The sequence below is a fragment of the Scatophagus argus genome, chromosome 2, assembly GCF_020382885.2.
Source record: "Scatophagus argus isolate fScaArg1 chromosome 2, fScaArg1.pri, whole genome shotgun sequence".
NCBI lineage: Eukaryota > Metazoa > Chordata > Actinopteri > Scatophagidae > Scatophagus > Scatophagus argus.
The window spans coordinates 15,411,530-15,426,885 of record NC_058494.1 but is presented as its reverse complement, the minus strand read 5'-3'; the positions used below and the strand labels follow the sequence as shown (position 1 = coordinate 15,426,885).

At 41.0% G+C, this 15,356-nt stretch overlaps 2 protein-coding genes across 3 annotated transcripts; one reads left to right on the top strand and one right to left on the bottom strand.

Moving 5' to 3' along the window:
• Nucleotides 1-84: 84 nt before the first annotated feature.
• uba6 (ubiquitin like modifier activating enzyme 6) lies at nt 85-11,644 on the bottom strand. 2 transcript variants are annotated; one of them, XM_046413288.1, is made up of 32 exons: nt 11,556-11,644; nt 10,954-11,046; nt 10,651-10,745; nt 10,500-10,528; nt 10,288-10,382; nt 10,050-10,161; nt 9,424-9,504; nt 9,181-9,303; nt 8,768-8,891; nt 7,939-8,042; nt 7,774-7,836; nt 7,159-7,235; nt 6,968-7,034; nt 6,682-6,825; nt 6,348-6,494; nt 6,179-6,259; nt 5,988-6,065; nt 5,465-5,646; nt 5,177-5,282; nt 4,973-5,062; nt 4,801-4,881; nt 4,574-4,702; nt 4,406-4,457; nt 4,212-4,275; nt 4,053-4,122; nt 3,896-3,967; nt 3,671-3,794; nt 3,148-3,341; nt 2,882-3,009; nt 2,574-2,661; nt 2,368-2,462; nt 85-1,973 (listed from the first exon to the last, which is right to left on the bottom strand). In XM_046413288.1, exons 2-32 carry the CDS (start codon nt 10,992-10,994, stop codon nt 1,832-1,834), a joined length of 3,078 nt encoding a protein of 1,025 aa, XP_046269244.1. In that variant the 5' UTR covers nt 10,995-11,046; nt 11,556-11,644; the 3' UTR covers nt 85-1,831. The 2 variants fall into 2 exon arrangements, with proteins under 2 accessions (XP_046269244.1, XP_046269252.1); XM_046413296.1 differs by having other exon boundaries at nt 11,500-11,595.
• A 1,179-nt stretch (nt 11,645-12,823) lies between these two features.
• On the top strand, nt 12,824-15,355 carry grhprb (glyoxylate reductase/hydroxypyruvate reductase b). The gene is made up of 9 exons (XM_046413262.1): nt 12,824-13,054; nt 13,389-13,522; nt 13,618-13,690; nt 13,872-13,988; nt 14,088-14,176; nt 14,265-14,369; nt 14,507-14,642; nt 14,845-14,975; nt 15,110-15,355. The coding sequence occupies exons 1-9, from the start codon at nt 12,882-12,884 to the stop codon at nt 15,229-15,231; spliced, it is 1,080 nt and encodes a 359-aa protein (XP_046269218.1). The 5' UTR covers nt 12,824-12,881; the 3' UTR covers nt 15,232-15,355.
• Nucleotide 15,356: the final 1 nt, after the last annotated feature.

Sequence of the window (15,356 nt, the reverse complement as noted above, 5' to 3'; positions counted from 1 at the left end):
ATTTGAATTGATTATCAAAATAGTTTCTGATCATTTTTCTGTCCAACTAATTGTTTGAGCAATAAAGACACAGGGGAGCTTCAGTCCAGAGGACATCCTGAAATCTCACATTTTATTGGACCATTGGTTGATGGGTTTTCTGTCACAAGAACATACATCATCATAATTTTTGTCATTCATTAACACTCTTTTGTTCACCTCTGTTTAAGGGAAGAAAAATAAACGTGGTCCAGGAAGCAGTTTGTGTGACTTCAGTCCCAGTTGTTTTGATAATAACCTGTCTCTGCATTACAGGTAGACTGTCAGGTGGCTCTCAATAACCTTAATACAAAGTTACATTTTTAAATGATTCCATTGAAAACTACCTTGACATTATTGCCAGTTTGAGCCAATGCAGATTTCTTCAAAGAGCATTTTCACAACCTTCAACTGGAACAAACTAACAGGGCAATGTTACACCCCTTGATATACACCTTTAGGATTACTTTTGCTCATTGTTGATTCACAATTAACCAGTGCACCATGACTCAAAAGAGCTCATCAACACAGGCTCAGTTTGACACAAAAAGTGACAAAAAAATGAGTAACGAGTAAATAAATACATGTCATGGACAATCATCCATGAACAAATACAACAAAACAATCATGAACAGCTAAGCCTTTTTTCTTTTCTTTTTTTTTTTTAAAAAGGTCTTTTAAAACAGGAGTGTGATGCCAGATGTTTGTACAGACATTTCATGTCAAACATTAAGTGAACTCATGCCATTACGTATCCTCATGAAGAACATATTGTTTACCCAAAGGTGTTTGGTGATGTAAGTCCTGTCATTAAGTAATGAACAAGATGACTTTGACTAGCAGCTACAATGAGTAGGTGGTTCGCCCACAGTTCGACACACATCTGCTGCGTCATTTGATGCATGTCAACTAACAGTGATAATTTTTTTTGCCTCTGTGAAGCACTGATGCACTTCAGTAGGACAATAAGACATCCCACAGAGTAGACATGAATCAGCCTGTGATGACACACCTCAAGACGCTGCCAGTGTATGTTGCTCTTAAATGTTTCAGCAATACTCATCTCCTGTGATATAAACACGTTTTTATGAGGCAGTGAAAGTGATTGTAAAAGAGGACAATAATCTGCAGACACAATGATAATCACTATCTTTGGTGGTTTTCGCTGTTGTCCACTGACTGTTGCATCTCAAATTATGCAACAAAATATTGGCTTGATCTGTTTCTACATGGGGATATAACCAACATCTGGCAAGTTTTGTGGTTGACAATAGTTTCTAAGCCAATAAGAAGACTCTGAGGAAGCAGATGTTGTGATGCCTACCAACTTCACTGCCCCATTAGTCCTACCACCATCCCCTTTAGTGCCCAGCTAGCTTGACTTGAAATGACACTCACTGGGATGTGTATTGGAGTATGCAGGTTTCTGTAAACATAATTTTTAGTGAGACTCACTGCCGCAAACAGAAAAAGGTTAATCAATTAAGGCATCAACACAGGCAGAGCTGCGCATTTAACCAGAGTAGAAAACAGAACAGAGAAAATATATATACACAGGTACAGTTAAGTGCTACACAAGCAGCCTCGTGTTCCACTGGCTAGATCTGGGACAAGAAAAACTGGGACCAGGACTTGCCTTTCTTGCTCCATGAATGACAGGGGGGCTTGGGCTAGGGCCAGGAGCTTTGCCCTTGTAAGATAGCATCCTGAGAGAAAGCTCTTGGCCAGGACCCAGGTTATTGGGGTACAACAATTTACATGAAAGAAGGGTCATAAGGACACAAGAGGTTTGAGGACGACATCAAGGAAGGTGTCAGGGTGTCTCTCCACTGCGGCTGAAGAAGTACCTTACTGGAGGACCAGGGAGGTCATCGTCTCCGTCTGCCTCTGGAGCAAATGACACGGTGAGGTCAACGTAACGACGGTCCACCGATGGCTTGATCAGCTTCTGCATCCTACGGAGGGTCAGAGGTAAAGTTAAGTCAGTCTGCTGAGTTTTGACAAAGGATGAATCGTTCCAATCAATAATCAAGAAATCAATCAGTTTTCAAGAATTGTTTCAAACAGCATGGGTGCATGCACAGACTTTAGATACTTCATCAAAGTAACTAATTAGGCTTTGTTCAATGACGTAGGGTATTTTTTAACACCATGTATGACAGAAAGAATCCACCGTGCTGAAGAGGCATTGAGCAAAAGACTGACTTCACACAACCTTTAGAGGTTCTCTTTTGTAACTGCTGCTCCTATTTTGCCAATAAGTACACAGTAGGACACAATATTCTTCAGTCGTCAAAGAAAAAAAAAAAAGAAGCATCACAAAAATTTGGACAATCATGAAACGCTTACGTTAGTTTGAGTCTCTTCGAGTGTCCCGGCATCACAGGCACATAGAGCATCTTCACACCATGGACGACCATAGTGGGTTCAATGCCATACTTTTCCTAAAATAAAATAACCCATCATCATCAAAAAAAAACTTGACAAAGATTTTATCGTTGCAAAAACCTCAGGGACTGCATCAACAAAGTATAATCCAAGTAAATGGTTCTTACCCTCACTGCATTCATGAAGTCAGAGAGAGTGAAGTCCTCATGGCCAAAGATAGTCCAACAGTCCCAGATGGAGAAGTAGATGTTATCCCTGGGAAAGACATTACAGAGATGTCACTACATTATTTTGAAATAATAATGACATATGCCTAAAGATCCTGCATTTGGTGCCATCTTGTGGTGGAAATTTCTACTTTGCTAATACGGTATTGCAGTAATATTTTCAGTGCACAGAGTCAAAACAGCACTGCTATCATGCTATGAAATCAGCTCTGAGTAGTGTGAGAGGAAAACTGCACATGCGCTCCTACCTGATGAGTGTCCTTTTAACGGCGGCAGGCTCAGTGAGCACCACTACAGGGATGGCCAAGTTGAAGAAGCAGTTTTTGAAAGATTCAAACTCATATCCTCCTACCACCTTAATCAACTCAAGGGCCACCTGAGTACATCAAAAATGCTCAACATAACTCCAGGTGTTGTTACACACATACATATAAATAATCACATTATCGAGTCGTGATGCTGAAAACCAAATTATGCTGTTTTATGTAACAAGTTAAACCTTCAAATTTCTTACCAGTCCAGCCACAGCAGCTGTTGCCGTGGCAATGGCAGGGATGATCTTTCCGGCAATGCGTTTGGTCTTGAGTCTGTCAGCTGGCTCAATAGAGTACATCCTGGCTCTGAGAGAAGAGGCTGATGCGACAAAGTCCATGTGGCCATTGCTGTCATCGTCCTTTTCAAACTGCAGTGGACTCAACTGTAACCTCTCTACATGTGAGAGCACAAATATTAATCACTACTTATTGAAAATGGCTTTATATGTGTTTGTAATACAGGCTTACCTACTTAGTAGTAGGGGGAAAGAGAGAGCTCTTCCCTAACTATTCACACTGTTTTAATAGATATACTATTTATATATATATATATATATATATATATATATATATATATATATATATATATATATATATATATATATATATATATATATATACACATACTTGGTATCGCTCTAAGTTTGAGACTTAGAATTCAGCAGCCATCTGTCAGTCATACAAATGGTCATACAAATGTATGTTTTTTCTTTTATTATGAACCTGGCGTGACAGCGTCAGTAGCAATGGCCTGCTCCAGCTGTGTGATGGCCTCCCTCTCCTCTTCACTGCTTAGAGGCCCCTTTATCAGATCGGGCTTCTTTGCCGTCTCATCCGTCTCTATACACTGAAGGGGACAAATCCACAACAATCAACAAGATTAGGATCCCTGCCCCCCACCCCGCAACTCAGACAGAAATCAACATCCAGTCTGATGAAGCAGCTTACTTTCTGTGTGGGCCTGTACTCGGGAATCTTGACATCTGAGAGAATCCTGGTTACCTCCTCTTCACAGAAATCCTAAGGGGAAAAAAAGGAAAAGTCCATTCATTAAGTGACTAAGTATGTGTTTGAGAGGGCGTACGTGTGAGTGTATGTGACCTACCTTTTCCGAGTAAGGGATGTTATAAATTGCTGCAAAGAGCCGAGCGGTGCTGACGATGAATGTGAAGTGTCTGATGGGGAAAGAGGAGAGTTTGGTAAGCTTATCCATAAAACATACAGTACAAGAAAGGCTTAAAATGTAATATTTGAAAATACTCACAATGAGTCTTTCAAGTCAAATTCAAGAGGTGCTGGAGGTCTTTTTGGGGACTGCCAAAACAAACCTAAGAAAGAAGAAAGAATTAATTATATTATTTGCTTTAAGTACACTTTATACTGTAGTTACTCAGATTAAATCATTGTGAAATAATCGGGTAACTTTATATTTATACATGAGTTTGAGAAAATACTTACTTCCATCTTTTAACCTTGTGTCCAAGGGGAAGGAGTGCAACAGCTGCAGAGCCTACATGAAAACATCAGTAACATGATCACTGCATAATGTATTGTGGAGCTTGCACCAACACTTATTAGCATACAATGTACTAAATGAATATGTATTTAAAGGAGGAAACTTGTTACCTTTCTCTTGAAATACTTTTCGAATTTCAGACGGGCAATAGCGACACACTGTTCCCAATGACTAGGCCGTCTGCTCAGCAGCTTAATGACCTGGAATGACCCCTCCAGACTTTCCCCCGCCTGCATCCTCTACACTCAGACACAAAATTTTTATTAAGTACTACGTTGCTGACATACATCAACACAAAGGCTACTTATGATAAGTCAGAACAGCACTTGTGTCTTACCTGCAGCACCACTTCAGGTGAGGGGTGGGTCTGCCAGAACGAGTTGTACACAGAGGGCTTGTGGGCAAAAGCATTCTCAAACTAGACAAAGCCAAAAAAGGTTCAAGATTAAGACAACACAGTGACACAAAATGGTTGCCTGTGTGACCTGCTGGGTTTCAAACAGACTGACCTTGTCTCTGGCCCACTGAATGGTGTGCTCAATGACAGAAGGGAAAGACTTGAGAGTGCAGAATGGTATCTCCTCTTCTGGGGGGTCCCTCTGATAAGCAAAGGAAAGGACGTATTTAGGAATGCTAAGGTCTGTATCTGTGAAGCATTAAAGGTCTGTGTCTATGAAGCATCAAGAGATCAACAAATCCTCACACATACTCACATGGCTATTGTAGGACTCCGTCAGATTGGGCACAATGATTTCTGTGTGTCCTTTAGTCCCCATGGTGCCAGAATCCAGGAGAGGTTTCTGATTGGATACGCAGCGACTAAAGAATAAATCCAATGAGTATTCAAGAAAAACCCAAATGCTACATTTATGTCATGAACATGTTCTCTCTGCACTTACGGCAATTGTGAGTTCAGTCACTGAAAATCAAACTAGGGCCAATGAAAATCAACTGAAGGCTTTACAAAGTATTGATGGTATCACTTGAATGCTTGCACCAACCTGTCTACATATCTCCGAGCCTCCACGTTGTCGAGCGCAGTGACCACCAGGTTCAGGCAAGAATAGAAGGAGTCGTCGTAGATGCTCTCAGTAGCCGGACACACCTTGTTGAGGTGAGCTTCCACCTGCAGGTCTGGATTGATATTGCGAGTGGCTTCTGCTGCTGTGGTACTCTTCGGTTTCTAAGACACAAGAGGACCAAAGAAAAAGGTGTGTGAATGTCTATGTGGTTGATTCAGATCGAGTTTTTCTTTTATTGGAGTGCTTCAGTACGAGTATCACTATGATTAGACAGTTTTCCAATTTCCTACATAAGACAGGTACAGGGCAGAAGAGATAGTAATTCAGTAAACATTACATTAAAAGCTTTCCCAGTTTCTCTGTTACACAAACCTACATTAAAGCATTAGTTAGTGTTTGTTTAGATGAGCTAAGGTTACGAAAAATGAAGAAAAATGCCAGGTGAGAAATATATTAAAAGAAGTAAAAGAAAACAGGAAGTAGAAAGTGGACACCTGTTCACCTGTATATGATGTGGTCTGAAGAGAAACTGACGATTGAGGTTGGACTTTTCTATAAGGTCTGGATCTGTGATGCATACCTGAGAATTAACAGATGTAGAGAACAAAGTTTTACTAAATACTATTTGCCAAGCAGTGGAATATATTGCAATGCAGTGAGACAAAGGAGAGCAAACACAGAAAGAATGTCCACCTCTCCTGAGCTCTTGGCCAACCCCACTCCAAGAAGGGCAAAGTTTTTTAGCATCTCACAGCCGATGGCACCGCAGCCCACCTGCAAGAGAGGACAAAGTTGTGTTCATTTTAATTATAAACCTTAAATTAAATAAGATTAGAGGTCTTTTGTTCTGCACAATCCTTACCATGAAGACCCTGAGCTTGTGTAATTCTAGACACATTGATTCACCAATGCAAGCTCGTAGGCCATCATACCGATCGCCCCTCGGGAAAAATTCCTCAGCAGGAACAGACTGAAGTGGTCTGACCACCTCGATGGCATCAAGGTAAAACTAAACAAGTTACAAACAAAGAAGAAGATGAAATGAACACTTAAGGGAACATTCTTTTAAATTTCATTTCATTAATGGTTTCCATTGCTGTGTTGCAATGAAAAGGGGTATACTAAGCTAACGAAGGATCAAGAACTACCAATTCACTTCTGAAAAGCAGGTCTACAGTTCAAATTCATTAACCTACCCATTGCTGCAGTGGCGCAAACTTCCCTGTGATGGCTTTAAGAACTTCCTGGCTGGCTAGGCCTCCTGCAGCAGCTACTAATGGATGAAGAGTTCCCCTTGCTGTTCTCGAGAGACAGCGCACCAGCTCAGTATTCACAGAAGCCTGGGAGAGGGGAAGGAAAATGGAGAGAAAATGAAAAAGAAAACAAGATTTTAAGGCAATCTCCTGTCAGAGATAATACATGTACATCTTTGCAGGTTCAAGAGAATAAAAACATGAGGGACAAAAGAAGAACAATACTCACTTTGTTTCCGAGAGTTGCATTCAGTTCTTCGGTTAGCTTCAGTAAAACCTCAGCATCCTGTAAACACCTGGTGGCATCAAAGTGAAACTTGTGAACATGCACTGAAAACCACAGCCAGAAAGAATGTTATTTTCAGATAGTGAAGGAGATTTTGAGCAGCAGATTGACAAACAGAGAAATATTTTGTTTACCCAATATTGGGAAGTCTACTGTGCTGCTCCTGGAAGGTGTCCAGAGCCAACATGGCTGCATGGATCTGTAGCGGGGCCTGATGGGTAGATTAAAACAAAACAAAACAAAACATAATGCAGACACTGCTTAGTTAAACTTTACATGACTAGATATTTATGAACTGGAGTCTGTATCACACAGCAAGTTTGACTTAGTGAGACGACCATCTCTGAGTTACGGTATATGGTTTCACTGAAACTAACATCAGAAATACTGAGGAACTTGTCACAGAACACTGGTTATCACAAAGCTCTGTTAACCCAAGCAAAGAAAGAAAAGAATAGTGCTATAGTGAAAAAGAATAAGTGTAAAGTAGAGTACACTAAGAAGCCAAGTGATTCTCCTTTTCCGTACACATATGTGCTCCTTCACTTAATATCACACATTACTTCACACAATATACATCAGCGTTTTAGGGTTCCAGAAGGTATGATGCATCAATTATTACTGAAACCTGGTTGGTTAGTAGTTTTGATCCAATCCAAACTTAACCTCAATAAAATGACCCAGCTTTGTTGTAGAACTGGGTTAATCCCAAAGCCAGCCTTCCTAACTAGCTAGCTTTAAACTCTCACCTCTGGTTTACTGAAGTCAGGAGTCAGGAGCTGAGGATCACACAGCTGTCTCTGCATTGTCTCCTGAAATACATAATTGGATACATGCAGGGACATGTAAACAAAGAATAATTTGATTTAGAAATGTATGTTTTTTTTGTTTAACTGTGTAACTAGTCTACTTACAAATGTGTACGTCTTGGGGGTTTTCACCAGAACAAAGAAACCTCCATGTGCATATGGCTGAAGTTCGGATGTGTTTCCTATTGTAAAACTGTGGGGGGAGAGGACTAATACCACACACCATTCAATCAAGACACAAACACAAAAACAGACAGAAATGGCTTAGATTAGATTAATGCATTAATGCAGCCTCATCACCTCCCGCTTAGAAAATTGCAACTCAGTCTTTTTTTGGCCTCCTATAAAAAAACCCTGCATAAACTACAACTGGTCCAAAATTCAGCAGCCCGACATCACACACACCCCCTCCACCCATCACATCACATCCATTTTACAACAGCTCCACTGGCTCCCCATCACACATCACATCAATTAAAAAATACTTCTTCTCACCTTTACAGCCATCCACAACCTCACCCCGCCATATCTCTCTGACCTCCTCCATATTGCCACACCCTCCCTCACCCTCAGATCCTCTTCCTCCCTCCATCTTGTTGTCCCCCCTGCCCGTCTTGCTACTATGGAGAGCAGAGCATTCAGCCACTCTGCTCCCCAGTTCTGGAACTCACTTCCACCTGACCTCCGTAACTCTGACTCACTCCCTCATTTCAAATCCAAACTCAAAACCCATCTGTTTAGACTGGCCTACTCCCTCTGACCACTACTGCATGGAAGCACTGTCCATTTTAAATTGTATTTTATCATCTCTTATTGTTACTCTTACTGTTGCCTATTGTTGCTAATTATTGTGTGTTTTTATAATTATTATTATTATAAATCTAAAAACTCTTAATAAAAACAAAACATAATATCTACAATTTAGGATTAATACCTGAAACCTGTCTTGCAGTGCCGTTGAGTTCTACCATGCCATTGACCTCTCTGAAGACAACACTCTGGCCTGTCTGTAAGCCATGCGGTTGGTTGTCCATGCAGGTTACCACCCCAGGATTGTCCTGCAGGATGCAAAAAGAGTGTAAATGTTTTTTTTGGAGCAGACACTACTTTTATGGGCTCATTTTTCCATTGCTCAATTTCCAAAGATGAATTATTAACACTATATTTTTAGATAATGCAAGAATCTATTGCAACACAGAGACAGACAATTGTAGCTCATTATCACATTTAACATCTAAAGAGAATGTCTGATAGGATGGAATAAATTTTCTCCAGCTTGCAAAAATTAACAGACAGTCAAATAAACATGAACAAGGCTGTTAAGGATGACTGAAATGTTCGGACTACCTGAGTGATACTTTGGATGAAAATCTCCTTGGGCTCCTCTCCTGTGGGATCAGAAACCTCAAACTCCTCTCCAAAATCACAAAACACCCGCACACAGATGCCATATGCATCACAGCCAATGAACTGCAAGGGATACAGTGTAAAACAGTTTGGTTAATATTTGACTGTTAGGGATGTCTCCATATGTAAAATGTTGTTTAGCTGTTCTGCTTTGCATAATGACTATAGGGACTGTAGACTTACTCTAATGGGGGGTTGTTGCGAGTGGCAGAACTCATTCACTCGCTTCTGTAGGCTCAGTCTGGCTTCAGTCAGAATCACACACTGGAGGAGAGAGCAGACAGTCAGAAACTGAATGCTGCCTGCAGTCTGCAGCAGACAATGAGCCCATTTTCAAGTTCTTTCATCACAGTGAACATGTAATACAGATAGTCCAAGGGCAAGTTAGTGAATAGATACATTATGCCTGAGAGTTTCATCAAATCCTACCAGATGTTCCGGCAGTTACAGCCTTTCACATTTTGACCTTTACCTGTAACACTGCCAGTGAGTCTTTACCTGGTTTGCCATTATTGTGGTAACAAAAAATAATATCTGAACATTTCAATTTACAGCTGTGACAGGGATTAAGGTGAGGTTTGAGAATTTTATTTGTTTTTACAAAACAAATTGCTAATTGCCAAAGGACGGTTCCTTTAGCAATTAGCCTTGCCAGCAATTTTACTGACAAACCTGAAAGCAACCCATTAAAAATTTCCCATGCCCATAATTCACAACTATAATCATTTGAATTACACTGTCCAATGCTTGCTTTCATTCCCAGTATAGCCTGCAAATAAATATATTTATGTATAAAATAAATACCTTACCTGATATTTTCTGAGAAAGCTGAGATCAGTGGTGTCATCCAGAGCACAGGAAGACATGTCAACATGGACATAAGGGTTCAACTCTGTTACCCGAGGGCAAACTGCCTCCACTCTGTGGTGGTCAAGTAAAAGAGGAGGGGATAATAATATGCAAAAGACAGTCACATAAATTGAGACAGAATAAAAGATTTTACATTTGAATCATACTTCAGACTATGAGTAAAGTCAGATGTTTTACCTCCTCCGCTGGCTCATCACATCCTCTTTGTGGATAAAGAAGTTGGAGCCCAGATCCCAGGTCTCACACTGTTTTGTGTCATGAAGGGTGACTGCCTGTACGCACACATTCACACAGATACAATAACTAAGGCCACAGGAAGTGTCAAGACACTCCACACAGAAACATTACTGTCAAGGTGCTGGACAGTCATACTTATTGAAAATGCATACCTTCACACCAGCCAGGACAATGTTCTTTGCTGTGAAACCAGAAGTAAATCGCTTAGTGTCTCAAAACACAACCGGCAAAACAAATCACGTGAATACTATGGTACTGGATGTATAAGAGGACTGAACAATTTCATGATATTTATTGGCCCACCTATCTCAATTCCAAGTCCTCCCATTCCACTGAGAAAGACTGAGGATTGGGCCATCTGGTGCATAGCACTGTCTCCCAGCACATATCGCTGGCGGCTGGACAGAGGGAAGGGAAGGAAGAGGAAGTGTGAGGGAAAACCCAAAAGACCAAGAAGGAAAAGTGAGGAGCTGTATTGACTGTAGTATAAAGCAATGTACGGTCATTTCCTGTCTTCACTACCGTGTGATATTATCTGTAGTTTCATGTGCTTTAGTAAGGGAGACTACAGTAGAATGTGATGTACATCCTAAGAAGTGGACTTGCCTGTAAAGAGAATCGTCAATCTCCATCGAGTCTGCAGCCATGTTGGGAGGGGAAGAGGGGGGAATTCAACGGGCTAAGAGATAACGACTATACCTGATAAAACATAAAAAGCACAGACAGTGACTACCAAAGTTATTAAACGTTTTGGTTGTTAACGGTAATGATCTTAAACCAACGCCCCGTTGTAAATTAGCTAGCTCAATGGCTATCTCACTGTTAATGCCGGCTAACTGTAGTTGTCAGCAATGTTGATGACCTGACAACTTTAAGTCGAGCGTTAACGTAAAGTGATTGTCTTGAACCAACGAAGTGAAGTCGTCTAACAATCAATGATTACAGCCACCACAACAAACCCTGGTTCATTTATGAAGCTGCTTAAGACAGCTCGTTAGCAGCTACAGCTAGCGCGCACTCAGGCACTGCTGCCTGGAGCCGGTGGCGAGGACACTTGTCATAAACTCGTTAAAAGTGACGACACATACGTCAGGCTACAAATAACTCCCAAAACTACACAGCTATTTTAGGTATTGTAATTATACCACTTACCACGGAAATTTCGTCTAAATGTTGTTAAAATTAGACAAATAATCATACGTAACTACCTGTCAGTATGCGCGACGAGCTATGTCGAATGAATGGCTGTGACTGGTTAAAAACTTGGAGTGATTCCGGGTTACCACCGTCACATGACTAAGGTCAACCAATGGGTTGACAGTATTTTTCAGGACAACATTTGTGTTAAACTTCCACTCATTAGAAATCCTGCCATTATAAACGCTAGTCAGTAAAAATGATTATTCGATATGAAATACTACATTTCCAGGATATAAATCAGCAAGAAGTCTATTTTCAGAAATCCAGTCACTGGTAATATCAACAGGGACATTATCATGGCATATTTCAAGGAAAAACAAAAGAGTTAAGAGAAGAAATTTGTATATTATAATAGAAAGTACCTATTACAATATACAAATTATTGATATTAATTTAGGTTATGAAAACAGGACACAAATGGATGCCAGATCCTTTAAAATTTTCTGTATCATGAGACTTGGGTTCTATGTATGACATTATATCCTCCAACCAACATTTAATGAGGTCGTGCTATATTTGTTTTTCTGTCCGAAGAGAATCCCTCATGGTGCAAGCTCTGGTTCATTTTTTTTTCCATGATAATAAAGACAATGGCATTTGTTTGATTCTCAGTCTTCTGATCTTATTAGGATAATATTTATTCATAATACTCACAAAAAACATGTTTAAACTGTGATCTTACGTAGTATGTGGGGACTTTGATTAATTCATTTTATACATTTATACAATTGTTTAATTGTTTATGCTACACGAACATCTATTGGACATTTGGACATTAGTTCTCAACCATTTGAAAAATAAGTTGCAACTAGTTCCAACCAGAGTGACAGAACAGGGTTTGGGTCCTCCACTGTTTAAAGAAACAAAGGTCAACAGCCAGGTGAAACATTTACATCTGACAGAGCCCCATTCTGCACTTTGATGGAAAAAAAACACAAGCACAATGCTGACTGTAATACTGCCACATTTTGTGTGTTTGTTAGCATGTCTGTCTGTGTGTGTGTGTGTGTGTGTGAGAGAGAGAGAGAGAGAGAGAAAGAAAAAACAGTTTGGTTAATGCCAGTCCCTGTGTTTCAAATACCATTTCAAATGTTTCAAGATCCGCTTAATCCTCATGCCAGACAAAGATTTGACCTAGTCATTTTTTGTCTAGTTGTCTGAGACAATATCCCATCAGACTTTAGAGACACCCTCCCTCTGCTCATATTGGTCAATGACAATCATGTGAACCTCCCCCTGAACTTGAGCCAAAATCGTGCATACGCACACAACAGACTCCAAAGTACCACTTTCACCTCTCAGACACCTGCCCACAGATTTACTCCCTTGTGGCAATGTGGTGCAGTCGTTCAGCACTGTGTCGGCTCCAGCGGTTTGCTGTCACCCCATTGAATATCACTGGAGGTCTAACAAGCAGCATGCAGAGGGAGATGTCAACTTTGCCACGGGTCTATGTCACCCGACAGATCCCACCCGAGGGCCTGAAGATCCTCCGTGAATCTGGACAGTGAGTCATAGTATCCTAATTTTTTGTACATTTTGTATGACCAATTTATAGCATGGTGTATCTGATTTGAAAAGTCTGTTTTGAAAGGTTCATTATTTACTTTGAGTAAACAGGACTGCTAATGTTTGTCCTTGGGCTCATAAGATAAGACAGGTAGCCTAAAGGGTATTCCCCCAGAGAGTTAAAAAATGTCTCACTCTAGCTTAAAAGTGCCAGCCTGAGACTTGTATATCTTAGTGGGAGCTTTAACTGAAGCTTTAACAGCCTATGAATTTCCTGCTGAAAAAAAAAATGAATCGATTTGGATCTTTAGTTACGATTTTGGTCTCCAAAGGGTGCAGTTTGACATATGGGATTCAGATGACACCCCCGTGCCCAGGAAGGAACTGCTTCAGAAGGTCAAAGGTGTTGATGGTCTACTCTGCGTGTTAACAGAGAAGATCGATGCAGAGTTGTTGGATGCTGCAGGTCTGACTGCATGTCTTTGAGTCGGTCTTTGAATGATGAATACAATGAAAATGTCCTCCCATAGGTGTGTGTTAATGTTTGATGTACTCCTGCAGGTCCAAACCTGAAGGTTCTCAGTACCATGTCAGTGGGTTTTGACCATCTCTCTTTGGAAGAGCTGAAGAGAAGGTGATTGGTACTTTTATATTTCGGTAAAACACTAAGACTTGCTGATAAAACCTAAGAAAAACCGTGGTTTCCCAAGAAACTTGTGACCTCCTTCCCTGCCTAAAAGGGATTATTAATGTTCAGACCCTTGGTAACATACACTTTGTATAACGCTGAGTGTAATGTTTGTGTTGTACCACAGAGGGATCCGTGTGGGTTACACCCCTGATGTTCTGACAGATGCTGTGGCTGAGCTGACTGTGGCTCTGCTGCTCACTACCTCCAGAAGGCTCATAGAGGCCACACACGAAGCCAAGACGTAATATTACATGCACGCTCTGTTCCAGACACATACTCAGATCTTTTTTTAGGTCAAAGGTTTAGGTCAAAGGTTAAACAGATCTCTCTGTTGTGTCAGCGGTGGATGGGGAACGTGGAGAACTCTGTGGCTGTGTGGATATGAGTTGGCCAACAGCACTGTGGGTATCCTTGGGCTGGGGAGGATTGGTGAGCAACACTACACATAACACACACATCATCAAACTGTCACTTCTGTCAATCTGATACTTTCCACACGGTATCTTTGTGCTCTAAGGTGTGGCTATTGCTGAGCGTCTGGCACCTTTCAAAGTAAAGAAGTTCATCTACACAGACGTGGCCCCCAGGCCTGAGCTGGCCAGTGCCATCAATGCAGAGTATGGTAAGGACTATAAATTCACAGTTGCTAGGATGTCTCATGCCAGCATTTTATGCTCGTATAAAATCAGTGCAAGGTGGCTACACAGTTAGCCTTTTATTTTAATGTGGTAACAACAGTGGTACTGTCTCCTGGTCTAGTCTCTTTCGATGAGCTGGCAAAGCAGTCAGATTTCCTAACCGTGTGCTGCGCTTTGACACCGGAAACAAAGGAGATCTGCAACAAGAACCTCTTCTCCAAGATGAAAAATACCTCCATCTTTATCAACACAAGCCGGTATCCTTATCTTAAGCACAGACAGACACTGAATCACTTCAACACATTTTACACAATGCTGTGTAATGAAATAATCGTCAAAGAAAGATGCAACCCAAGTCATGCCTGCATGCATGCAGACTAATGTGGCCATGAACACAGTTGCAATATCTGTGCTCGTCCTGTGTCTGCCTGTAATTCTGTTTGTTTTTCTTTTCATCAGAGGTGGTGTGGTAAACCAGGAAGACCTGTATGAGGCTCTGTCCACTGGGCAGATTGCAGCGGCTGGGTTAGATGTCACTGTTCCTGAGCCACTGCCTATAACCCACCCGCTCTTTACCCTCAAGAACTGTGGTGAGTCTGTCAAATTTATTGACACTTAATACATCTAAAAGAATATAGTTGTTTTGTTTCCAGAAACTTATAATAATCATCACGCTCAGTTCTCACTGCCTATCATTTGTCTTTTTAATTCTGTCCTCCCACAGTGATTCTCCCACATATTGCTAGTGCCTCCTACACCACTCGTAACGCCATGTCTGCCCTGGCAGCAAACAACCTCCTCCTCGGTCTGCGGGGGGAACCGATGATCAAAGGGCTCAAACTGTAAAGAGGAAACTGGTCGCACTCTGACAAGTGGCGGAATACTGGACAATCAGTTTAACTCATGTACCAATTATTGTTTAGAGAGTTCAAATAAATATAAATAAATAAATAATTATAATGGATCGTACC

Coding starts and splice junctions, on each gene's coding strand:
- uba6 (XM_046413288.1), bottom strand. CDS start 10,994: ATGGCTGCAGACTCGATGGAGATTGACGATTCTCTTTACAG. Junction 8,043..8,767: donor CACTGCAAGACAGGTTTCAG/GTATTAATCCTA, acceptor GTGTGGTATTAG/TCCTCTCCCCCCACAGTTTT. Junction 4,276..4,405: donor CACAAGGTTAAAAGATGGAA/GTAAGTATTTTC, acceptor CTTCTTTCTTAG/GTTTGTTTTGGCAGTCCCCA.
- grhprb (XM_046413262.1), top strand. CDS start 12,882: ATGTGGTGCAGTCGTTCAGCACTGTGTCGGCTCCAGCGGTTTGCTGTC. Junction 13,055..13,388: donor ATCCTCCGTGAATCTGGACA/GTGAGTCATAGT, acceptor TGGTCTCCAAAG/GGTGCAGTTTGACATATGGG. Junction 13,691..13,871: donor TTGGAAGAGCTGAAGAGAAG/GTGATTGGTACT, acceptor GTTGTACCACAG/AGGGATCCGTGTGGGTTACA.